General features: G+C 39.4%; 2 protein-coding genes across 12 annotated transcripts in view; one reads left to right on the forward strand and one right to left on the reverse strand.

The window, feature by feature from the left end:
* eys (eyes shut) overlaps positions 1 to 17,147 on the reverse strand; it is a 136,240-nt gene that overhangs the window by 1,912 nt on the left and 117,181 nt on the right. For 3 of the 5 annotated variants that reach the window (XM_036370326.2, XM_036370324.2, XM_036370325.2), the window contains exons 7-13: positions 15,584 to 15,856; positions 11,450 to 11,742; positions 10,433 to 11,141; positions 10,204 to 10,367; positions 9,407 to 10,138; positions 9,097 to 9,339; positions 4,352 to 4,864 (exon numbers count right to left, since the gene is read on the reverse strand). In XM_036370326.2, the coding sequence (XP_036226219.2) occupies positions 4,352 to 4,864; positions 9,097 to 9,339; positions 9,407 to 10,138; positions 10,204 to 10,367; positions 10,433 to 11,141; positions 11,450 to 11,742; positions 15,584 to 15,856 (2,927 nt within the window). The remainder of the gene's footprint in view (positions 1 to 4,351; positions 4,865 to 9,096; positions 9,340 to 9,406; positions 10,139 to 10,203; positions 10,368 to 10,432; positions 11,142 to 11,449; positions 11,743 to 15,583; positions 15,857 to 17,147) is intronic. The other 2 variants (XM_036370328.2, XM_036370327.2) reach the window with 1 other exon arrangement.
* Positions 305 to 17,147, forward strand: part of LOC106622541 (uncharacterized) — a 144,847-nt gene continuing 128,004 nt past the window's right edge. For all 7 annotated transcript variants that reach the window (XM_036370329.2, XM_036370331.2, XM_070107452.1 and 4 more), the window contains exon 1: positions 305 to 1,899. The gene's annotated coding sequence lies outside the window, so the exon portion shown is untranslated. The remainder of the gene's footprint in view (positions 1,900 to 17,147) is intronic.

Here is a 17,147-nt window from a genome sequence, read left to right on the forward strand (position 1 = left end):
AATGGTAAACCCTATAAAAATTATCCGAGACATCAACTACACCACACAGAATATCAATAGTCAACAGTGCATTTCAACAATTCAACAATTTGCGATTTGAAACCGGATTCGAGTTGTGATCAGCTAGTTACCTGTTTTAAACAACTGATCACCGAACAGCTGTTTGCTTGGTCAGCGCTCTCTCGCCGGTAGAGTGCTTGTCAACGCAGAGAGCGCTTAGAAAAGGTGTATACATATACGCATCCAACAACAACTCGTATACAAAATGTTTTTTTTTTTTGTTTTCAGCCAAGCACAGCACGACTTTTAAGTTAGGCTTGTAGTTTGTTCTGTGCCGCTCACCTTTTGCCACGAATTCTGTGTGTCAGCGCGTGTGTTGAAGAGCATGAAAATGCATTAGCAAACACGGGACTAACGCAAAGAATTCGCATTAACAGTGCAAATACGAAACTGTATACATACTCATATAAATCAGTTAGACTTGGATCTCGAGACAAGCTAATGCTAAGTCAGATGGCTAAACAATTGGCGGCGCAGTGACAGGGATAAGCGAAGTTTGTGAACGTCACATGAAAACGGGGACGGCAAGCGAACTCAGAGATGCAGATTTAATTGTATCTAGAAGATACATTCGTCATGGCGATTACTCGTGTATTGTGAAAAAGCGCTTAAAAAACAACAGTTAACAAAGGCACAACGCGTTACAAACGGCGTACAACAGCAAGCCGCGCAGCAAAAGCAAATAAAGTCGAGAGTGCGAGTAAGTTATTGTGAGCGCTACGCTGGCTACGCTGGCTACGCTGTCTTGTAGTTGGTTGAGTGTAGCGCCAAAGAAAACACGAAAACGTAGAATGAAAAGTTCAAGAAACAGTGCAGATCAGCTCAGTTGGCCAAAGTTGGTTGGGTTAGTACACCAGTGCGGTCGGTGTCGTGCGTTCAGTGGTTCGTTGGTTGGCGTTTAAAAAATTATTGCTTACTGCCGCTTGAGCTCAGTTGGATTGCGTTGCAAGTGCAAAGACTTTGTGTAACGCAGAAGATAGAGCAAAAAATACAATAGAAAAAAAGTAAAAAAAAAAAAATACAAAAAGTTAATAAATTACTAAGTAGGTGAGCACTATCAAAAAAAAAATTAATGAAAAGCGTGTGGCCCTTTTTCGCAGCAACTTTCGTGAAATGTAATACCAACAACACCAACCATCGAAAACCTTTATAAAAAAGTGGCTGAAGTGAATTGCAAAAGCGGTCGCGGCAGCAACAACCCCACAAAGCACAGTCTTGTGGCAGCCAAGGAAGGGAAGCGTAGTGCAGTGAAGGGAAGCGTAGTGCAGTGAAGGGAAGCGTAGTGCAGCGAAGTGCAGAAAAGTGCAACGCAAGTGAATGTGCGCAGCCGTCTTGCGTCGCCAGCCGGTTGAGTGCAGCGCGTACTTTTCGATTATTAGCATTACGCTTTTTGCCAAGTAGCAATTGATTATTGCTTTTGTTATTGTTTTTTTTTTTTTTTTTTTCTGCTGTGGTTTGCGGTTTTCATTAGCGAAGACGCGGTTCGATTGTCGATAAACGGCGCTGCCTGCGATAAGCGCGTAAATTGAAATAAACAAACAGCAACAAATAACGTGCGGCGAGCGACGAGTGGTGAGCGACGAAGACGTTGCCAAAAAACGCATAAAAATCTGCAATGAAAGGCTTTTAGCTTTTAGCATTTAGCATTTAGCTTTCGGCTTTCGAACAATAACGCTGAGAGTTTGCGTGAATCAACACTTAAAACGGCAGACGAACAGCCAAACAAAGGAGATTTGAATATTAATGACAACTTTCTAACTTTTCGTACTTTGTTGGCTCGTAAAGTTGTAGTTGCAGTGCGCGTGTCGGAATTTTCGTCACCTGTACGCTTGAGACGAGGTAAGCATCGCTACAGTTGTCAATTAAGTGACTGTCACTAACACAAACATATATTCACACCATATATATATATATATATTAGCTGATGCTTAGCATTGATGGTTTTGTTTTTATTGTTTTTGGCATTTTTTTATAGAATGTGAAATGTTTGATTTGCCGGTTGACAGCGAAAAGTGAACAGCAGGGGAGGTAGAAAAACTATAAAACTCTAATTTCGCTGGCGAAAGATATTTCTAATAAAATCGTATACATGCAGACATTGTGCAAATATATATGTACATATGTGGGTATATGTTGGTAAAATCGCGTTGGACGAGTCTTGACATAAATCTCGCTCGATGTCACTCGATGTCAATGTGATAGGTTTTGCTGAGTTGATGACATGCTTTATGATCTCTAAATTCGTTACTTTTCTTATTTATAATTTTTCGACTCGCAAAATTAATTAAAATGTTCCCAATTATTTGTCATATATATATATACACTATTTAAATAGAGTATAGAGCTGATGGGGTCATAGATTTAGGGTTTTGAAGAGTTATCTCTCGAGCCTAAGAAGAGACGTGTTTTATTTTGCTTAGAATAGATGGATTTACTGTTATATGTTTTATAGCGCTACTTCTATCTGATTGTTGGAGGTCCCTTACAGTAGTCTTATATACCACGAAAGTTTAGGTTCGACCAGTAAGAACGACGTGATGTTAAAATGAAATAAAACACTCAAATTCGGTCGAGGTAATTTTATGCCATTTTTGATTTGAACAAAATGTCGACAAAATGACCACCATGGCTTTGTTTGTATATCTTTATTTACGCTATTTTTCGATGCCCCAGTGCTGCATTTCGGCTGGAATTTCGGCTTTAGTCACTAAATGTTGTCTTCGAACTCCTTCATTTAATATATACCCAGAGCAAAAATTGTCTAAAGGCGTTAAATGACATGATCTTGGCGGGCATTTGACTGTGTCATTTCTAAAAATTAATGCGTCATCAAACTTTGCACGCAATGTGCCCATGTTTAGACGTGAAACAAGAGGTGGCGCACCGTTTTGCTGGAAATAGAGATTGTACGCTTCGATTCCATCTAACTCCGGTTAAAAAAATCGGTCAAAATACTACTAATAAGCTCGCTATTGATGATAACAGCGTTTCTTGCCTCATTTCAAAAGAAAAAAGGCCCGATGATGCCGCCATACGACAATTCTCACTAAACAGTAAATTTTCGGGGATGCAATTGCGTTTCCTGAATCAACACGAGGATTTGACTCATCCCAATAGTGACAATTTTGTTTGTTGACAAAGTTATTAAGCCAGAAATGGGATCAACTGAGCAGATGATTTTTCGATTAACCTTACTGATCACACTAACAAAATTCGACACGAATCCGTAAACAAACATGACCGCCGCGAGCTATCAAAATCACGTTATTCCTATAGTAGACGCTATACAAAATATGCTTAAGCTAAACTTGAAGAATTCTGGCCATACAACAGTTTACCGATCCAAACAGGGTTAGACTGTCGAAATAACAGTTCTTGGGTGAATAAAATGAGGATAAATACCGTTAACCGATTTTTGATTGTCGTGGGAATTGAAGAGAAACTTTTATTTGCCATGCCTGGTGGTTAAAATCTTGAAAGTGGAGTAAAATCTACGGGAAAACCTATGAACAACCTATGAAAATTACGACGTTGCTGGGAAAAAAGCGCAATATTGAGAGAGGTACACCTCTTGAGTTCATTTCCAATTAAGCCTTGAAAACACGAACTGCTGTCGTAATTTTTCCAACAAGAGAAAATGATGTGGTTCCTAGTAGAACTAGGACACGACCCCACAAGGGTTACTGAATGTGAGGACTTTATATAGAAACGGTGGTTTTAAAAAACCAAGAGGTTCCACATCTAGTCGAAGCATTGAGACTCACTTGTTATTTTCACTTTTTCATTTAACTTTGACTCAAATGTCGAGTCCATATTTTAGCACCAATAGAAGTGAAAAGGTTTAGCATGGAAGCCCATTTCTTACCATATTTTGTTCAATCTTTACTGAACTTGAAAGGTTTGGGTTTCGTTATAGTCGGAGCAGTAGATCTCAGCAATTGCTGGAAACCGAAGAAAAAAATTCCTATAGGCATTCCGATAGTGGTAACAGCTTCTAGAGATAGGGTTGAGAGTGCTAAAGCTCTTCCATTGACGCTAACCAAACACATACAAGCTATAGATCCAACATTCACAATATTAGACTCTTACGAGTGGTAATATAAAAAACATAACTTTTTAATATATCCAGAAAGTCGGTGAAATTGTCGGAAACTACTTCATATTCAAGAATTTGGAGGTTAGCTTCACGTTTTTGATAATGTTTCCTCTAATTACTCAGACTGACTCAACGAACTTGACAAACTTATTGTTATATCAGAAGTAATTATAATTTGAATAAATTTCCACTCACCTAAATAGAAGACATCCTCGTAGGTGATTGATGGCTCCTTACCACGTCGTGTTGCAAATGAGCGTCGCGTCGTTAACACTGTTCGTTGTGTTGTTGCTGCTAATGCAGCGGCTGCCGCGTCCAGCACCTTCTCCGAGAATATCACTTCACCATCCAATTGCAACTCCAAACGATTGCGATCCATTATGACCTTTGCCAAATGCCAACTGCCATCCGCAATGAAGCCGGTCGATGGCATCTCCACGGTATCATTATTGGAATCTAACAAATTGCTAGCCATTTTCAGATGACCATTCTCCAAGCCTAAGCCCAAAAATCGATTACGATCGTGCTCGCTCCACAGCAGCAGGCCGTCGGGTTCGATGCTGGAGAAATTCAACGAAACTTGAATGGCTTCACGTGGTCGGACATACATGGATGGGCCGCGACGTTTGTCTTTCATTGGTATGCGGGGCGGTGGCAAGATCAGGTAACTGTTTCCACGGAAGCTTGGCGTTGTGGGCTTACTCATGGCTGGCAGAGCAAATAGGTGGCAGCAGAAATGTTGAAGAATATGGCAGAAAAATCAAAGACACGTAGCAGGAAGTAGCGCAAACGAATGCGTGAAATGAAAGAAAGCGAGAAGTAAAAGAAATCATTGTAACGGTTATAATTGCATATGGAAAGCATAGATTTTTTTATTAAATATCTCAAGTAATTCACTTGTAGATATATTTGCTAATAATTATGAGGTTAGCAAAGTGTGTCTTATATGAAGGAGGGTATAATTAAAATCAGATTTATTTTTTTATTTCCTATAACTTTTGCGTAACGTCGCCGATATTCGTACTTTACTGCTTGTCGGTATGCTCAGTAGGAAATTGTACGCTTGAAGTTTATATACTTGTATATAATTTTTCAAGTTGTCAAAGTGGAGCAAGTTTTGTGTGGAAAGGAAGTCAAAGTTGTAGTATAAAATTAGTATGTGAACCTGGTACTCTTACATTTCGGATCAGCTATTTAGTATTACTGCAAATGTTTTCATTTAAAGTAAAGTAAATCGTTTTCGGACATTTTGGGGTTATGTTGGACATAACTATTTTCAGACCTTGGGTAAAATTTCCCTACACGCCTTGTTTGTTTTATAAAAGTATACGTATATACTAGGGCGGAGCGAAAAATATAAATTTTGATTTCGTAAAAAAATATTGATAAGTGTTCTAGAAGCTGTGGAGAGTCCTCTTTCTGGCCAATAAAAAGTTATCAACTTAAAAAAAAAATTTTTAGACATTATTGAAGTTTTAAAATAAAGTCTTAAACGACAACATGCTTTCCTTAAGCGTTAAAATAAATTTTGAGTCAAAAACGGGTAAAATTCGACAATTTTTATATAAATGTGAAGAGTTTAAAACAAAAAAAAATTTTTTTGTCCAAAAAAATTTTAACTTGAAACTTACTTTAAAAGTGAGTGGGGCCGCCTCTAGATGTTAAAAAAAATTTTTTTTTCCAAAAATTTTCTTATTTTATAGTCTTTAATCTTTACCCTCAAGCTAAGCAAAAAAAATTGTTTTTTCGCTCCACCCTAATATATACGAATATATGTAAGAATGTATGTATATGTGTATGTATGTATGCTTCTGCGGCGCCTTTGCTTAATTCTGCACAGCAGCCCTGATCTCATTTCAACGCTTCTGCCTCGTCTGCTTCTAATGCGCGTAATCTAACTCAGCGCTTTGTTGGATCGACAACATCTTCACAGTTTTCTAAGAACTTTGTCTACTTGTTGTCATTGTTATTGTTGTGTATTTGCGATTTCAATTCTCGCCTGACACTAATTGCTGCTGCGATTGCTCAACAAACATCGTCTTCTATTGTTTTAATGTAAACTATATTTTTGTTGTTGTTCTTTGTTTGTTTTTATCATACCTATGGTACTAAGTACAAATACAATTGCTGTTGCTATTGTGTTTGCGTTTCACGTGTGCATCTTTCGATTTCGTAGGCGCTTTTAATTACAAAGAATACAACCGAAAAGTAGAAAGGGTTACCCAACAACCCGACTTCAAAGCACACATATATAATATATGTATGTATATATACATATGTACTTTTATATGTTTATGTATGTGGTTAAGTGGACTGCATAGGTAAATAAAATTCAACGCTATGAGCACAGTTAGTCCAGCTGACAAAGCGACTGCGCGTATTTCTTCAGCGCCAGTCAGTGGCTTGGACCAGCTGTTGTTGTCAAGGTTGCTTTTGTTGTTGTTGCTATTGTTACTGCTGGTTGTTGTTTTTTGCAATTACAGCTTGTTGTTGTTAACTACTACACATAAATTCGTTGCGGCTGTCGTTGTGCGCTTGATTTTCGGCTATAATTCATCTTTCGTGTTTTTCAATTTTTTTGTTGTTGTTCTTTTTTCAATTCTAACTTTTGTAGATAATTTTGTAGAAATTAAAACCCGTTCTAGTAATGTATATGTACTACCTGAAATTCGTTAAAGTGTTTTTATTTGAATTCTATTTATTTGTTGTTGTTTTTGTTTTTGTCTTTGCTTTCAACTTTAGACATTTACTGGATTGCTGAAATTAATGTTTGCTTTTTGACGCGTATCGCCGTTAGTTTGGTTTCGCTTACTGGGCACTTATTGTAGGTATAAATATACATAAGTGTGTATATGTACATAGGCAAATGAATACGTATGTATGTATGCATGTACAGTGTGTGCAAATTTGCATACGATAATTAATCGTTCACACTTTGGAGGGTGAAAAAGCATTAAAAAGTTTTTTTAACTTCATCCATCACAAGTGCCTTTTTTATAGCATAAAGGCTATATGCTATAGTGGTCCGATCTGAACGGAGATTGTACGTTAGGTTTGATAGCTGATCCAGAGATTTTAGTGAGAGCGTTGCTAGGGTACTTTTCCTTGCCATCTCATCAGCTTTACAGTTAGCTGCGATTCCGCTGTAGGCTGTCACCCATACTAATCGTATCACTAAGAGACTCGATGCCGTTGATAATGAGGTTAGGCATTCCTTAACCCACCCTGTGAGTTCAAGGTTATTAGTGGCGATCTGCTTTTAGAGTGGATAGTTCCTTCTCTGAAGGAGGTTGCACTCCGGAGCAGTAAATTTAACGCTACCTTAATGGCAGCAACCTCAGCTTGAAAAACACTACAACAGTCAGAAAGTCTGAAACTGGAGTTGATAAAGAGTTCCTGACAATATACCCCTCCACCAACCTTCACCAGAGCTGGGCGCCTCTCCTTCAATGGCTTCTAGCCACCCACAACTCCCACGCAGGTATGTGGGCAGAGAAAAAGTCGCCAGAGTTTAGTTTGGGATATCTTGTCAATTAAAAAAAGTTTTCCGTACAAAAACTTGATTTTGATCAATCAATTTGTATGGCGCCATATCCTATACTTAGTAGTCGGATATCGGCGGTTTCGACATATGAGCGGTTTCTTGGGGAGCAAAAGACGTGTGTAAAATTTTAGGGTGATATCTCAAAAACTGAGGGACTAGTTCAACGTCGTATCCTTCAGGGGGTCACAAACTTCATGGCAAACTTGTTATAGGTATCCTGTTTAGCGCTTAAAAATACTACTGTAAAATTGATTACAAAGATCGAACTTAGAGTTAGATACATACATACGTTTTAGACAACACACATATGTACAAACATACATACTGATTCATGACACTTCACTCCAGTCAAATTGCCTTTTAGCCGAATTAATTATTTGCCAAATATTTTATCAGCTTTTAGCGCGCTGTGTGTTCAATGTTAAAAGTGTCAATACATACATAATACATACATATATTACATTTAACTATACATTTAGCAGCAATTAACTAATTGTTTGGAAAAGTTCATGATTAATTTTATGCGCAGCATTTTTATGGCCATTCTATTTCTATTAGAAGCTATTTCCTCCATTTAATCGCTTTCATGGCAGGCTGATTCATCGATACATATACGACTAAATACTCGTAATGTTTATAGAGTCAAAGTGGCATACGTGCAATTAGCCACTTGCGTCATGTAAAGCCTCTCAATGTCAAAGTGCAGCCTTCCAGCTGTTTCACATTAGTTTAAGTCATGCTTCTTTAATTTGTCTTAACTTTATTTGTTTTTTTTTTATATATTTGTTTTTGTTGATAATAACTGCCGCACTTACAGTAATCAATCACTCACACTGAGTTTGATTTTTAATGGCGTGATCTCATTTACACTTGTCTACACTTTTTAACACTAAAGTGGGCATTTGGTTTACCTTTATTGGTGATTAATACCTCTAAATTTTGGAAATTTTTTATTTTTTAACCCTTGTGAGATTGTGAGACCTTTGTATATCTATTCCATTCTTCTTTTTAATGGGATCCATGGCTATCTTAGTATTTTTGTGAGTCCACTTTATCCAGTCATTTCTTTGTCTCGCAAGTTGGTTCCAATGCAAAAAAAAAAAAAAACTGAAAGCAAAATATTTCCTGCCTTATCCAATCGATCTATCCTTATAGTCAAGATTTATCTATTTTTCTTCATTATCTCCAGTTGATAGCAATTTAAGAACTTTCAGGTTTCAGAATGGAGCCCGTACTAATTTGGATGACGTGACCCAGCCAGTGCCGCCGCTGAGTTTTGCTTCAATATACTATTTTGTAAACGCTTTACTCTGCACGTAGCCTGTCGCTTGGGTATTCGCTATTTGTTACACAACAAAAAAAAATACCATTCGAAGATTTTTTTTACATTACTCACCTATTTCACAGTAAAATCCACCCCAGCCATTCGGACATGAGCAACGTCCGCTGCGTAAACAACGACCATTATTCTTGCATGGTATCAGTTTACAACTCTCCGAGTATTCGCAACGTTCACCTTTCGCATATTCGGGACAAATACAATGCGGTTGCAGTTTCTCATCGAGCCAACAATGACCGCCCGCCTCGCAGGAATCGCCGCCACATGCAGTGCCATCACAGTCGCGTATATTACGAGAATCTGAAGAGAAGAAAAGTCAGACGTCAATCTCAAACAAACAAAAGTTTACTACTCTCTCAATACTTACCCATTATATTTGTTTCGTTGAGCACAATACGCGTACCGCTGACCACCAGACCACGTACGCAGCCACGGAATGGTATGGGAAAGCCAGAAATGGCATTATGTGGCAGTTTGGATAAATCTTTAAGTCCACCAATGTATAGTAGGGAATCGGGTTCGACAAGTACTTCGGCGGAAGGTGCTAGCGCCGATGATGCGCTACCCTCAACCCAAAGCGTCAGCCAGCGTCCACGTTGTGCCATCTTGATCTTATGCCATTCGCCAATTGCGAGCATACGTACGCTTCGTACGACTGTCACATGGCTACTGGGACCCGAAATGCGGAATTCCACAACACCACCTTGTAGTGAGAGTGACACAAAACCGACTTTCTTATCCAGATTATTGTTCAAAGTGCCGAAATAGAGTAGCAAACCACGTTCCGAGAGTGGACGCAATTGGAATTCGATGAAAAAGAATTGTACGCGATGATGTTCTTCAAAAGTCTTCGAACCCATAAGCGGTACAGGCGAGAAATTGCGTTGTTTCTCTACTTCGTTGAGCAACTTCATAACGAAGTGCTGATTGGAGGAGGCAATCGGTTTCGGTGGCATCAGTTTTTTCGTAAAGTTGCGATAGCTGATAATTTGCGAACGTTTCGAACCAATTTTATCGGAGCTATCATAGAGGTAGGGCCAACGTACAGCCAAATAAGAGCGACGACCGGTTAGCGAGACATCACTTAGCGAGCGTATATCTGCGGGAGCGAAAGTTGGTTATTTTATAGGGGATCAAAATATAAATAACTAAGACTAGGTCTACCTTCATCACAATTTTTGCCCGTTCTGCCCACCGGACAATCGCACTCGTAACCATTTACCAGTGGCACACATGTTGAGCCCTCAGCGCATTTGTTGTTGAACGAGTCACATGGATTAATGGGCTGAGCGCACAATGGTCCGTACCAGCCTTCTTGGCAGATGCAGCTAAAATTAAGACCCATATCTATAGTTCAAGCCATAACTTATAACAAAAGCTTCAGAAAACTTACGTGAAAGTGGCGCCATGTTGCAAACAGGCGCCATCGTGTTGACAGGCATGTCGGTGGCATTCTCTGGTGCCACATTGTCCAACACCACGTCCGCGCACACCACGCGTCTCCTGCAACGGCACTGTCACCTGACCTGCCTTCAAGTTCACATCGTAGATACAACCCTGGAAGCCTGAATGTAGCGGAAGATCGTGCGGTAGCGTATTGAAATTCGCTATCTCATGTCCACCCAAATATAGTATAGGCATTACGTCCATGCGACTAACGCTGCCCGGTGAACGACCGGTAATATTGAATTTACCATCCACCGAAAGCCAAGCCTGACGACCAATGCGTCCAACTTTGATCTCGTAGGGCACACGTGGTGCATCCAAACGGAAATCAATCGGTTTTTGTGTAAATATGCGTCGAGGTCCACCACCCAAATTCCAAGTGAGCATAATGTAGCCTTGTATGAAGCTGATCGCTAAATGATCGCTCTTCTCATCGTGGTAACCGGATTGTCCTAAGAACGCGAGCAGTGATATTTGTGACATCGTTTGCGGTAATATCTTGAAGCTTAACTCGATCGAGTATTCCAGCGGTATGGGCACAGTGTAGGCGACAAAGGACGAGAGCCCATTAACGCTGCCCGAGAACGACGGTAGGGCGACTTCGAGATCTGTAAGATTTTTAATTGTAGCGGGGGAAATCGTATGGGCAGGAAAATCTTGTTTTTTTTTTTGTATTAGGATATTTGTAGGAGAAGAAAAAGGATTGGGTTTCACAGCGGTTTTGGGTAGTTTAATTTTGATTAGTTGCCTGTTTTCCAAGTTGCATTACTGCAATGTACCTATGTACGAGTACGAATACGAGTACATGTGGACGAGAACACAATATTACCAATGGTTGTATGCACGAACACTGAATACTTGAAAAAAGTCTAACGATTTGCAGGGATGAGGATGGTTTCTTCGAATTTGTGTATTATGCAATCATGTACGTGTGTATGGTTATTTTCCGCAAAGTTTTACTTACTGTGTTCGCAGTAGTGACCATGCTTGCCCAAAGGACATAAGCAGAGGTAGCCGCTGCCTGGAAATTGTACGCAAGTGCCGCCATACTGACAGGGATTATCTTCACAAACGGAGATTTCACAAGTTGGCCCCATATAACCGGTTGGACATTTGCATTTCCACTTTTCCGCCTTTTCGCCATTCTCATCAACTTCGTTGGTTTCGATTTTAATGCAAGCAGCGCCATTGCGACACGGACTCGACAAGCAGGCGAGTGAGCCACATTCCGTTATGCCAAAGCCGTCCAAAGCGTCACTGCAACGTAAGAGATTAAGGAGGAGGAAGGGAATTATTAAGCAATAAAATTAAATATTAAACAATAATTTTAAGAAGTAAAGCGGACCGTTTTGAAATGTGGTTATTAAATGGTTGATATACTACCAAACTCCATTAACACAAGTCATTAATATTTAAGAGATCAGTAAAGTCGTATGTCCTATAAACTCCATTGTAGACATGAGTTAATTAAAGAGAAACCTGTCGGGTTTTTAAAAACAGACAGTCCCAATACAGCAGTATGACGAATATACGGCCTTCCTTTATTAATATGAACCTTGATGGTGATGTTTTAGTCTCCTACTAGTTTCAAGCTACAAATTTATCGACTAATTGCTTATTATGTTCTTGAAAATCGATAGTTGTTAGAAAATGTTACCTATCATTTTAGTGTACAAGGTAGAGCTCTTGGTATTCGACCAATCGACTAAACGAATTAAGCGTATAGGACATAATTCGAATAATAATGGTCAGTTTGCACTATTCATTAAAAAAAAAACTCAAAAAGTATAAGTCAAAGGCTGCATGTATTTGAAGCAATTCTTATGTATTCAAAAATCGTAGCAGAGCAACTATTTGAACAGTCACAGTTGAACGACTATTCGTATAGTCGTAGAAGAACTACTATTCAAATTGTAGTACTATCCGGTTAGTACTCTTACGAAAGGTTACAAACCGGATATTCGAAAAATCGGTTTTCGGTTTATTCGAATAATTTTAAGAGCCCTAGTACAAGGGTTCAAAACAAATGCCTCTCAATGATAATCATGCACTAGAACGTCTGAACTAAGGCAGTATAAAAGTTGAAACACTATTTTCGCCTGAGCAAAGCTTCTAAGAAGACAGGTTTTTATCAGATACAAAACTGAATCCATTCTGACTACGTAGATCCGACGCTGTAGGAAATGGTTCCCATACCGATCTTAGCAGGCTTGAGGGAAATGTTGTGAAAGAAGGATAACTCCGTACTTAAGATATGGCAACGGTAATGCAAATGAGAGGAAATGACTGAGCCAATAGGACTACTTTTATGCCATGATTATAAGGACTATGGATTACTATCATACATGATTTAATTCGACCGATTCTCGGCCTATGCTGAGAGATACTAATAATCACAAGAACTTAAAGTTACCCTGGACAAGATTTAATCACCTGACTAGCTTTCGAGGCTAACAAAGAAACCTCTCTCCAAAAGAAATGGCAATTAGAACTGATAGAAACATAGAATTATCTAATAGAGCGGTTCAATACTATTGGATAAGACTGAAGTTAAGAAGTTAGGTATGTTGTATAATTCTCTCATATCCGTCCTTTTTTAACCACTTTCTGTTTCTTCTCTAATTTCCACTTTAAATTCTCAGTTTACGAATGGCACACCATTTGATATAAATATTATCTTTAAGAGCTCATAAACTTGATACCTTTAGTGAATACTTTGTGGCATGCAAATTTAAAGCTATCCATATTGAAAAGTAGAGAAGTGCCGTTAAATTCGTGTATATAGTATATGTATGTCACAAGTACCAGCAGAATTTTTATTCACGCTTCACAATTGAATAGATACTTGTACGACATTGTAAAGTTTTTGTTCCTGAACCCAAGCGCACATCCCTCACTCCACGCATTTTGGATGCACAGCAGGTAAGTGGTGCAAAAGCGCTTTTAACTGTTGTTTTTTTGGTGGCATGGCATGGCGATACCAACGGCGGCGCGAACCCAACGGTCATGCGATTTCCGAGCATTCAAGTATTTAAACAATGAACTAAACGCTACAGTTCTGGTCGTTTAGAATGCACTCGGAATAAAATATGCAAGCAACAAGCAAAATGCAGAAGAGCGACTAGGCAAAAATGGCAAGTGGGTCGCGAAAGCCGTGGGTCGCTTGGCAACGGTGGGCGCGCGTTGTGAATGACAATTTCACGTCGAACGGAAACGAAATGGAAATGAAGCGATTCTTTGGCGTTTAGTGTGCGGAAACTGAAAAGATGACGGCAACGCACCAACGACTAAAGGCTCCTCTGGTGTTTTTGGTGATGGTGGTGTGAGATGGTGCAGATATTGGTGGTTTTTGGTGGGTGTTGGGTTCACTTATAAAGTGCAGCGCTCAGCACAATTGGAAGCTATGGCGATTGTACGGGCGATTGCGCGCCATCCTAGTTGACTGTCAATGGGTTAGTTAATGGGTCGTTGGGTCAGTTGCAGTACTGTGTTGCAAGTGCAGGGCAGTGCAGCACAATTGAAATATTTATGAACTCGCATTGCTGCTAATATTGACATTTAAATTAGCACACTGTGCACTTGTACAATACATTTACAGACATATAAGTATGTGTGTGTGTGTGAGTGTGTATGTATGCGCTTAAGTGCACTTTAGTGCCACAGCGTTGCGGCGCTTCTCATCTTTGCGCTGTAAATAGCATTACCATAGTCAACTCCCTGCCGCTCACTGCCTTCCTCTCTCCCTCTATCTCTCTCTCTCTCTCAGCCGCCCTCCCTGCGACCCTGCGACCTTCTCACCCCCCACGCGGCGAGGTCAAGTGGCACACAATTGACATTTTCGAAAAGTTAAATTAATTTCTGAGTGCAGCAACGAGTCCACCAATGAGTTTAGTTATCGAAAACTTTTGCTACCCGAACTTTGCAAATTAATTACGAGATATGCTTAACTAAGTGAGTGTACTACTACGACTTCTTGTTGCTGTTGTAGCTGTTGCTGCTACATTTTTGTGTGCTCATATTACACTGTCTCTCTCTCCTGCGCTCTTGTTGCCCAGAACAAATGTCAAACATTGAATATTTTGTGCGCTTTCTTCGCCGGCAAAGTTATCGACGAAAATTGTTTGTCACTCAGTGATGCTGAAAAATGTCGCTCTTTAACGTTAAACGCATCTACCATACTTACAAAAAAAATGTCGATGTATAGCATGTCAGGGGATAAAGTTTTTCACAAAGGCGTGAAAGTTGTGAGTTCAGCGCCTTCTGTAATAAGCCGGTCTCAAGTAGCGATACTCGAATTAGTGATATTTAGATGAAAGGATTACTTGGAAGCATGCATCTGTATGTATTTGGTAGAGAACATAGTTGTTGCACTCAATTAATGGTAATTAATAACCACTTAATACAATCAGAGTGTTGGGACGAAGAGGTTGGGAGGTTTTGAGATCTTCTAGCTAAGAAGCTGTAGCTGTTTAACTGAAGTACTGGTACTTAAGACTAATAAAGAAAATTTCAAATTATAATATATAGGTATATGTCGAATTTGGGTGGTTTCATAGCGTATCCATTTGAGTCTTTACAAGAAAGCCTATTATTTATCCTATCTAATATACACTGCTGTTTGCATTTCGGCTGGTATTTCCTTTAATTCCTCTAGAAATTTATTTTTTTATTTTTTGTGGTCGTAATTGTCTTCTGACTCGTTTCCCCGAGCGGATGTTCGTGTTTCGGGAACAAAAAATTCGGTGGTGGTCGAATTTCGCGTAAAAGCGGTAAATACATTTTTATTTTTGCTCTTGAGTCGTTGAAGAAAATTCCTTAGAGAGAGTTGCAAAATCGAGCGAGCCGGTCAGTGATGTTTGAGAGCTTCGGTTAGCACTCTAAATTTACTGCACTTTGTAACAGAACTTATGGCAATACTAAGTATTGTAGTATTCGCGTTTTTGCAGAGGATATTAATTGGGGTACATTTATATCAGTTTCACTGATATTGTAACAGAAATATCTTTAGAAATACAAATGATTTTTTCATTTCGGCAATCAGAAACAAATCAATATATTCGACATTTATTCTTAACAACATCGTTCCCCAACTACTCACCCGAATATCTCGCGCGTCTCTTCGTTTATGCGCAACGAATGTAAGCAGCCCGTGAAGCCGGTGCCACTCTGGGCTGGTGGCAGTTCGATAATCAGGCCGATCGGCGCCTGCGGTGCGCCACCTAAATGCAACCATGTATTGAGTATCACTTCCGGTGTGTGCATGCGCGGCGGCAACAATTTCAGCCAAGTCGGCTGATCGCCCGACATGGCGAGCGTGTCGTTGACCAACAGTGAGGCATTGCAATGCGTGTAATTGCGACTGAAATCCAATCTGCAAAGAAAATAGGCGAGAGAAAAAAGTTAGGAAAAGGAAGTGATAAGCTAAGTGTTAAATTTTTCTTACAAACAAACAAATATAGTTGCAATGTGTTATATTTTGTTTTTATTTATATCACATATACATATATTGTTTATATGTGTAACATGTTGTTTATAGGTATAATATAATTCTGTATGTACTTAAAAATAAGTATATTTAAGTGTAATTGCGCGCGGAAATTCATTGCAGTGCATAAGCATTTAATTAATTGGAAAATTTCTTCGCACCCATGTATGCGTAATGGCAAGACAGTGTGAGAAAATACAGTCGGTAAATAGCTTGCTGTGGCAATTTACGCAAAATTCGAGAAAAAAATGCATTAAAAACGTTGTTTGCTGAAAATCGCCAAGGTAACTTTCGCCAGCTGCGACAACTACAAGTATTGCCGCAACCAGCCAGGTGTGTGCGCCCAAAGTGCTTGCGTGTGTGTGCATTTTGTAGCGGTACTTTATTTATGCGTTAGTTATTTGTGGCGTAAATTTTTACTAGCTTATTTACGAGCTTGTAAAGTTTTCTTAAGCGAATAGCGAAATTGCCCAACGCCGGCAATAACAGCTCGCTACAGTAGCCTATGTACAATATGTACAAATGGAGCAACGAGCGACTGTCTAGTCATGCCATGGCGTAGGTCCATGCATGGGTGTGAAGGTGCGCTGGCGATGGTGAACTCAGCAACTAACCAACCAGTTGTCAACACGATCACACACACATATAAATACGTGTGACTATATGTTAGTTAGTAGAGCAGTATATATGCGAACTAGTCCCTCAGTTTTTGAGATAGCAATCTGAAATTTTATACACGTGCTTTTTTATCCAAGAACTTGCTCATTTGTGGGAACCGCCGATATCGGATCACTATAGCATATAGCTACCATGCCAACTGACCGACCGAAACCAAGTCCTCATAAGCAGTATTTTTAATTTATGAAGTGTGTTCTAGCTGCGGTGCAACCGAAGTTAACATTTTTTTTGTTTTTGTTATTGCATTTAATTTTTCTCTTTCATTCCCGTTTTTTTATTTATTTGCCGTTGATTGTTAACTTAGAACTATGTTTGTATGTGTTAAAGTATTCCAATGTTCACAGTTTCTGTTGTTGTTGTTGTCATGGTTGCACGTGCGCCTGCCGTAACTGGCACAATGTCCTTGAACAGGAATTTATTGGCGGTCAGTCAAAGGTGAGCTGCTGCATATGCTTTGTTTGCAACGGAAAAGCGCGCTACATGTGGAGGAAGCGTGGGT

The sequence above is a fragment of the Bactrocera oleae genome, chromosome 3, assembly GCF_042242935.1.
Source record: "Bactrocera oleae isolate idBacOlea1 chromosome 3, idBacOlea1, whole genome shotgun sequence".
NCBI lineage: Eukaryota > Metazoa > Arthropoda > Insecta > Diptera > Tephritidae > Bactrocera > Bactrocera oleae.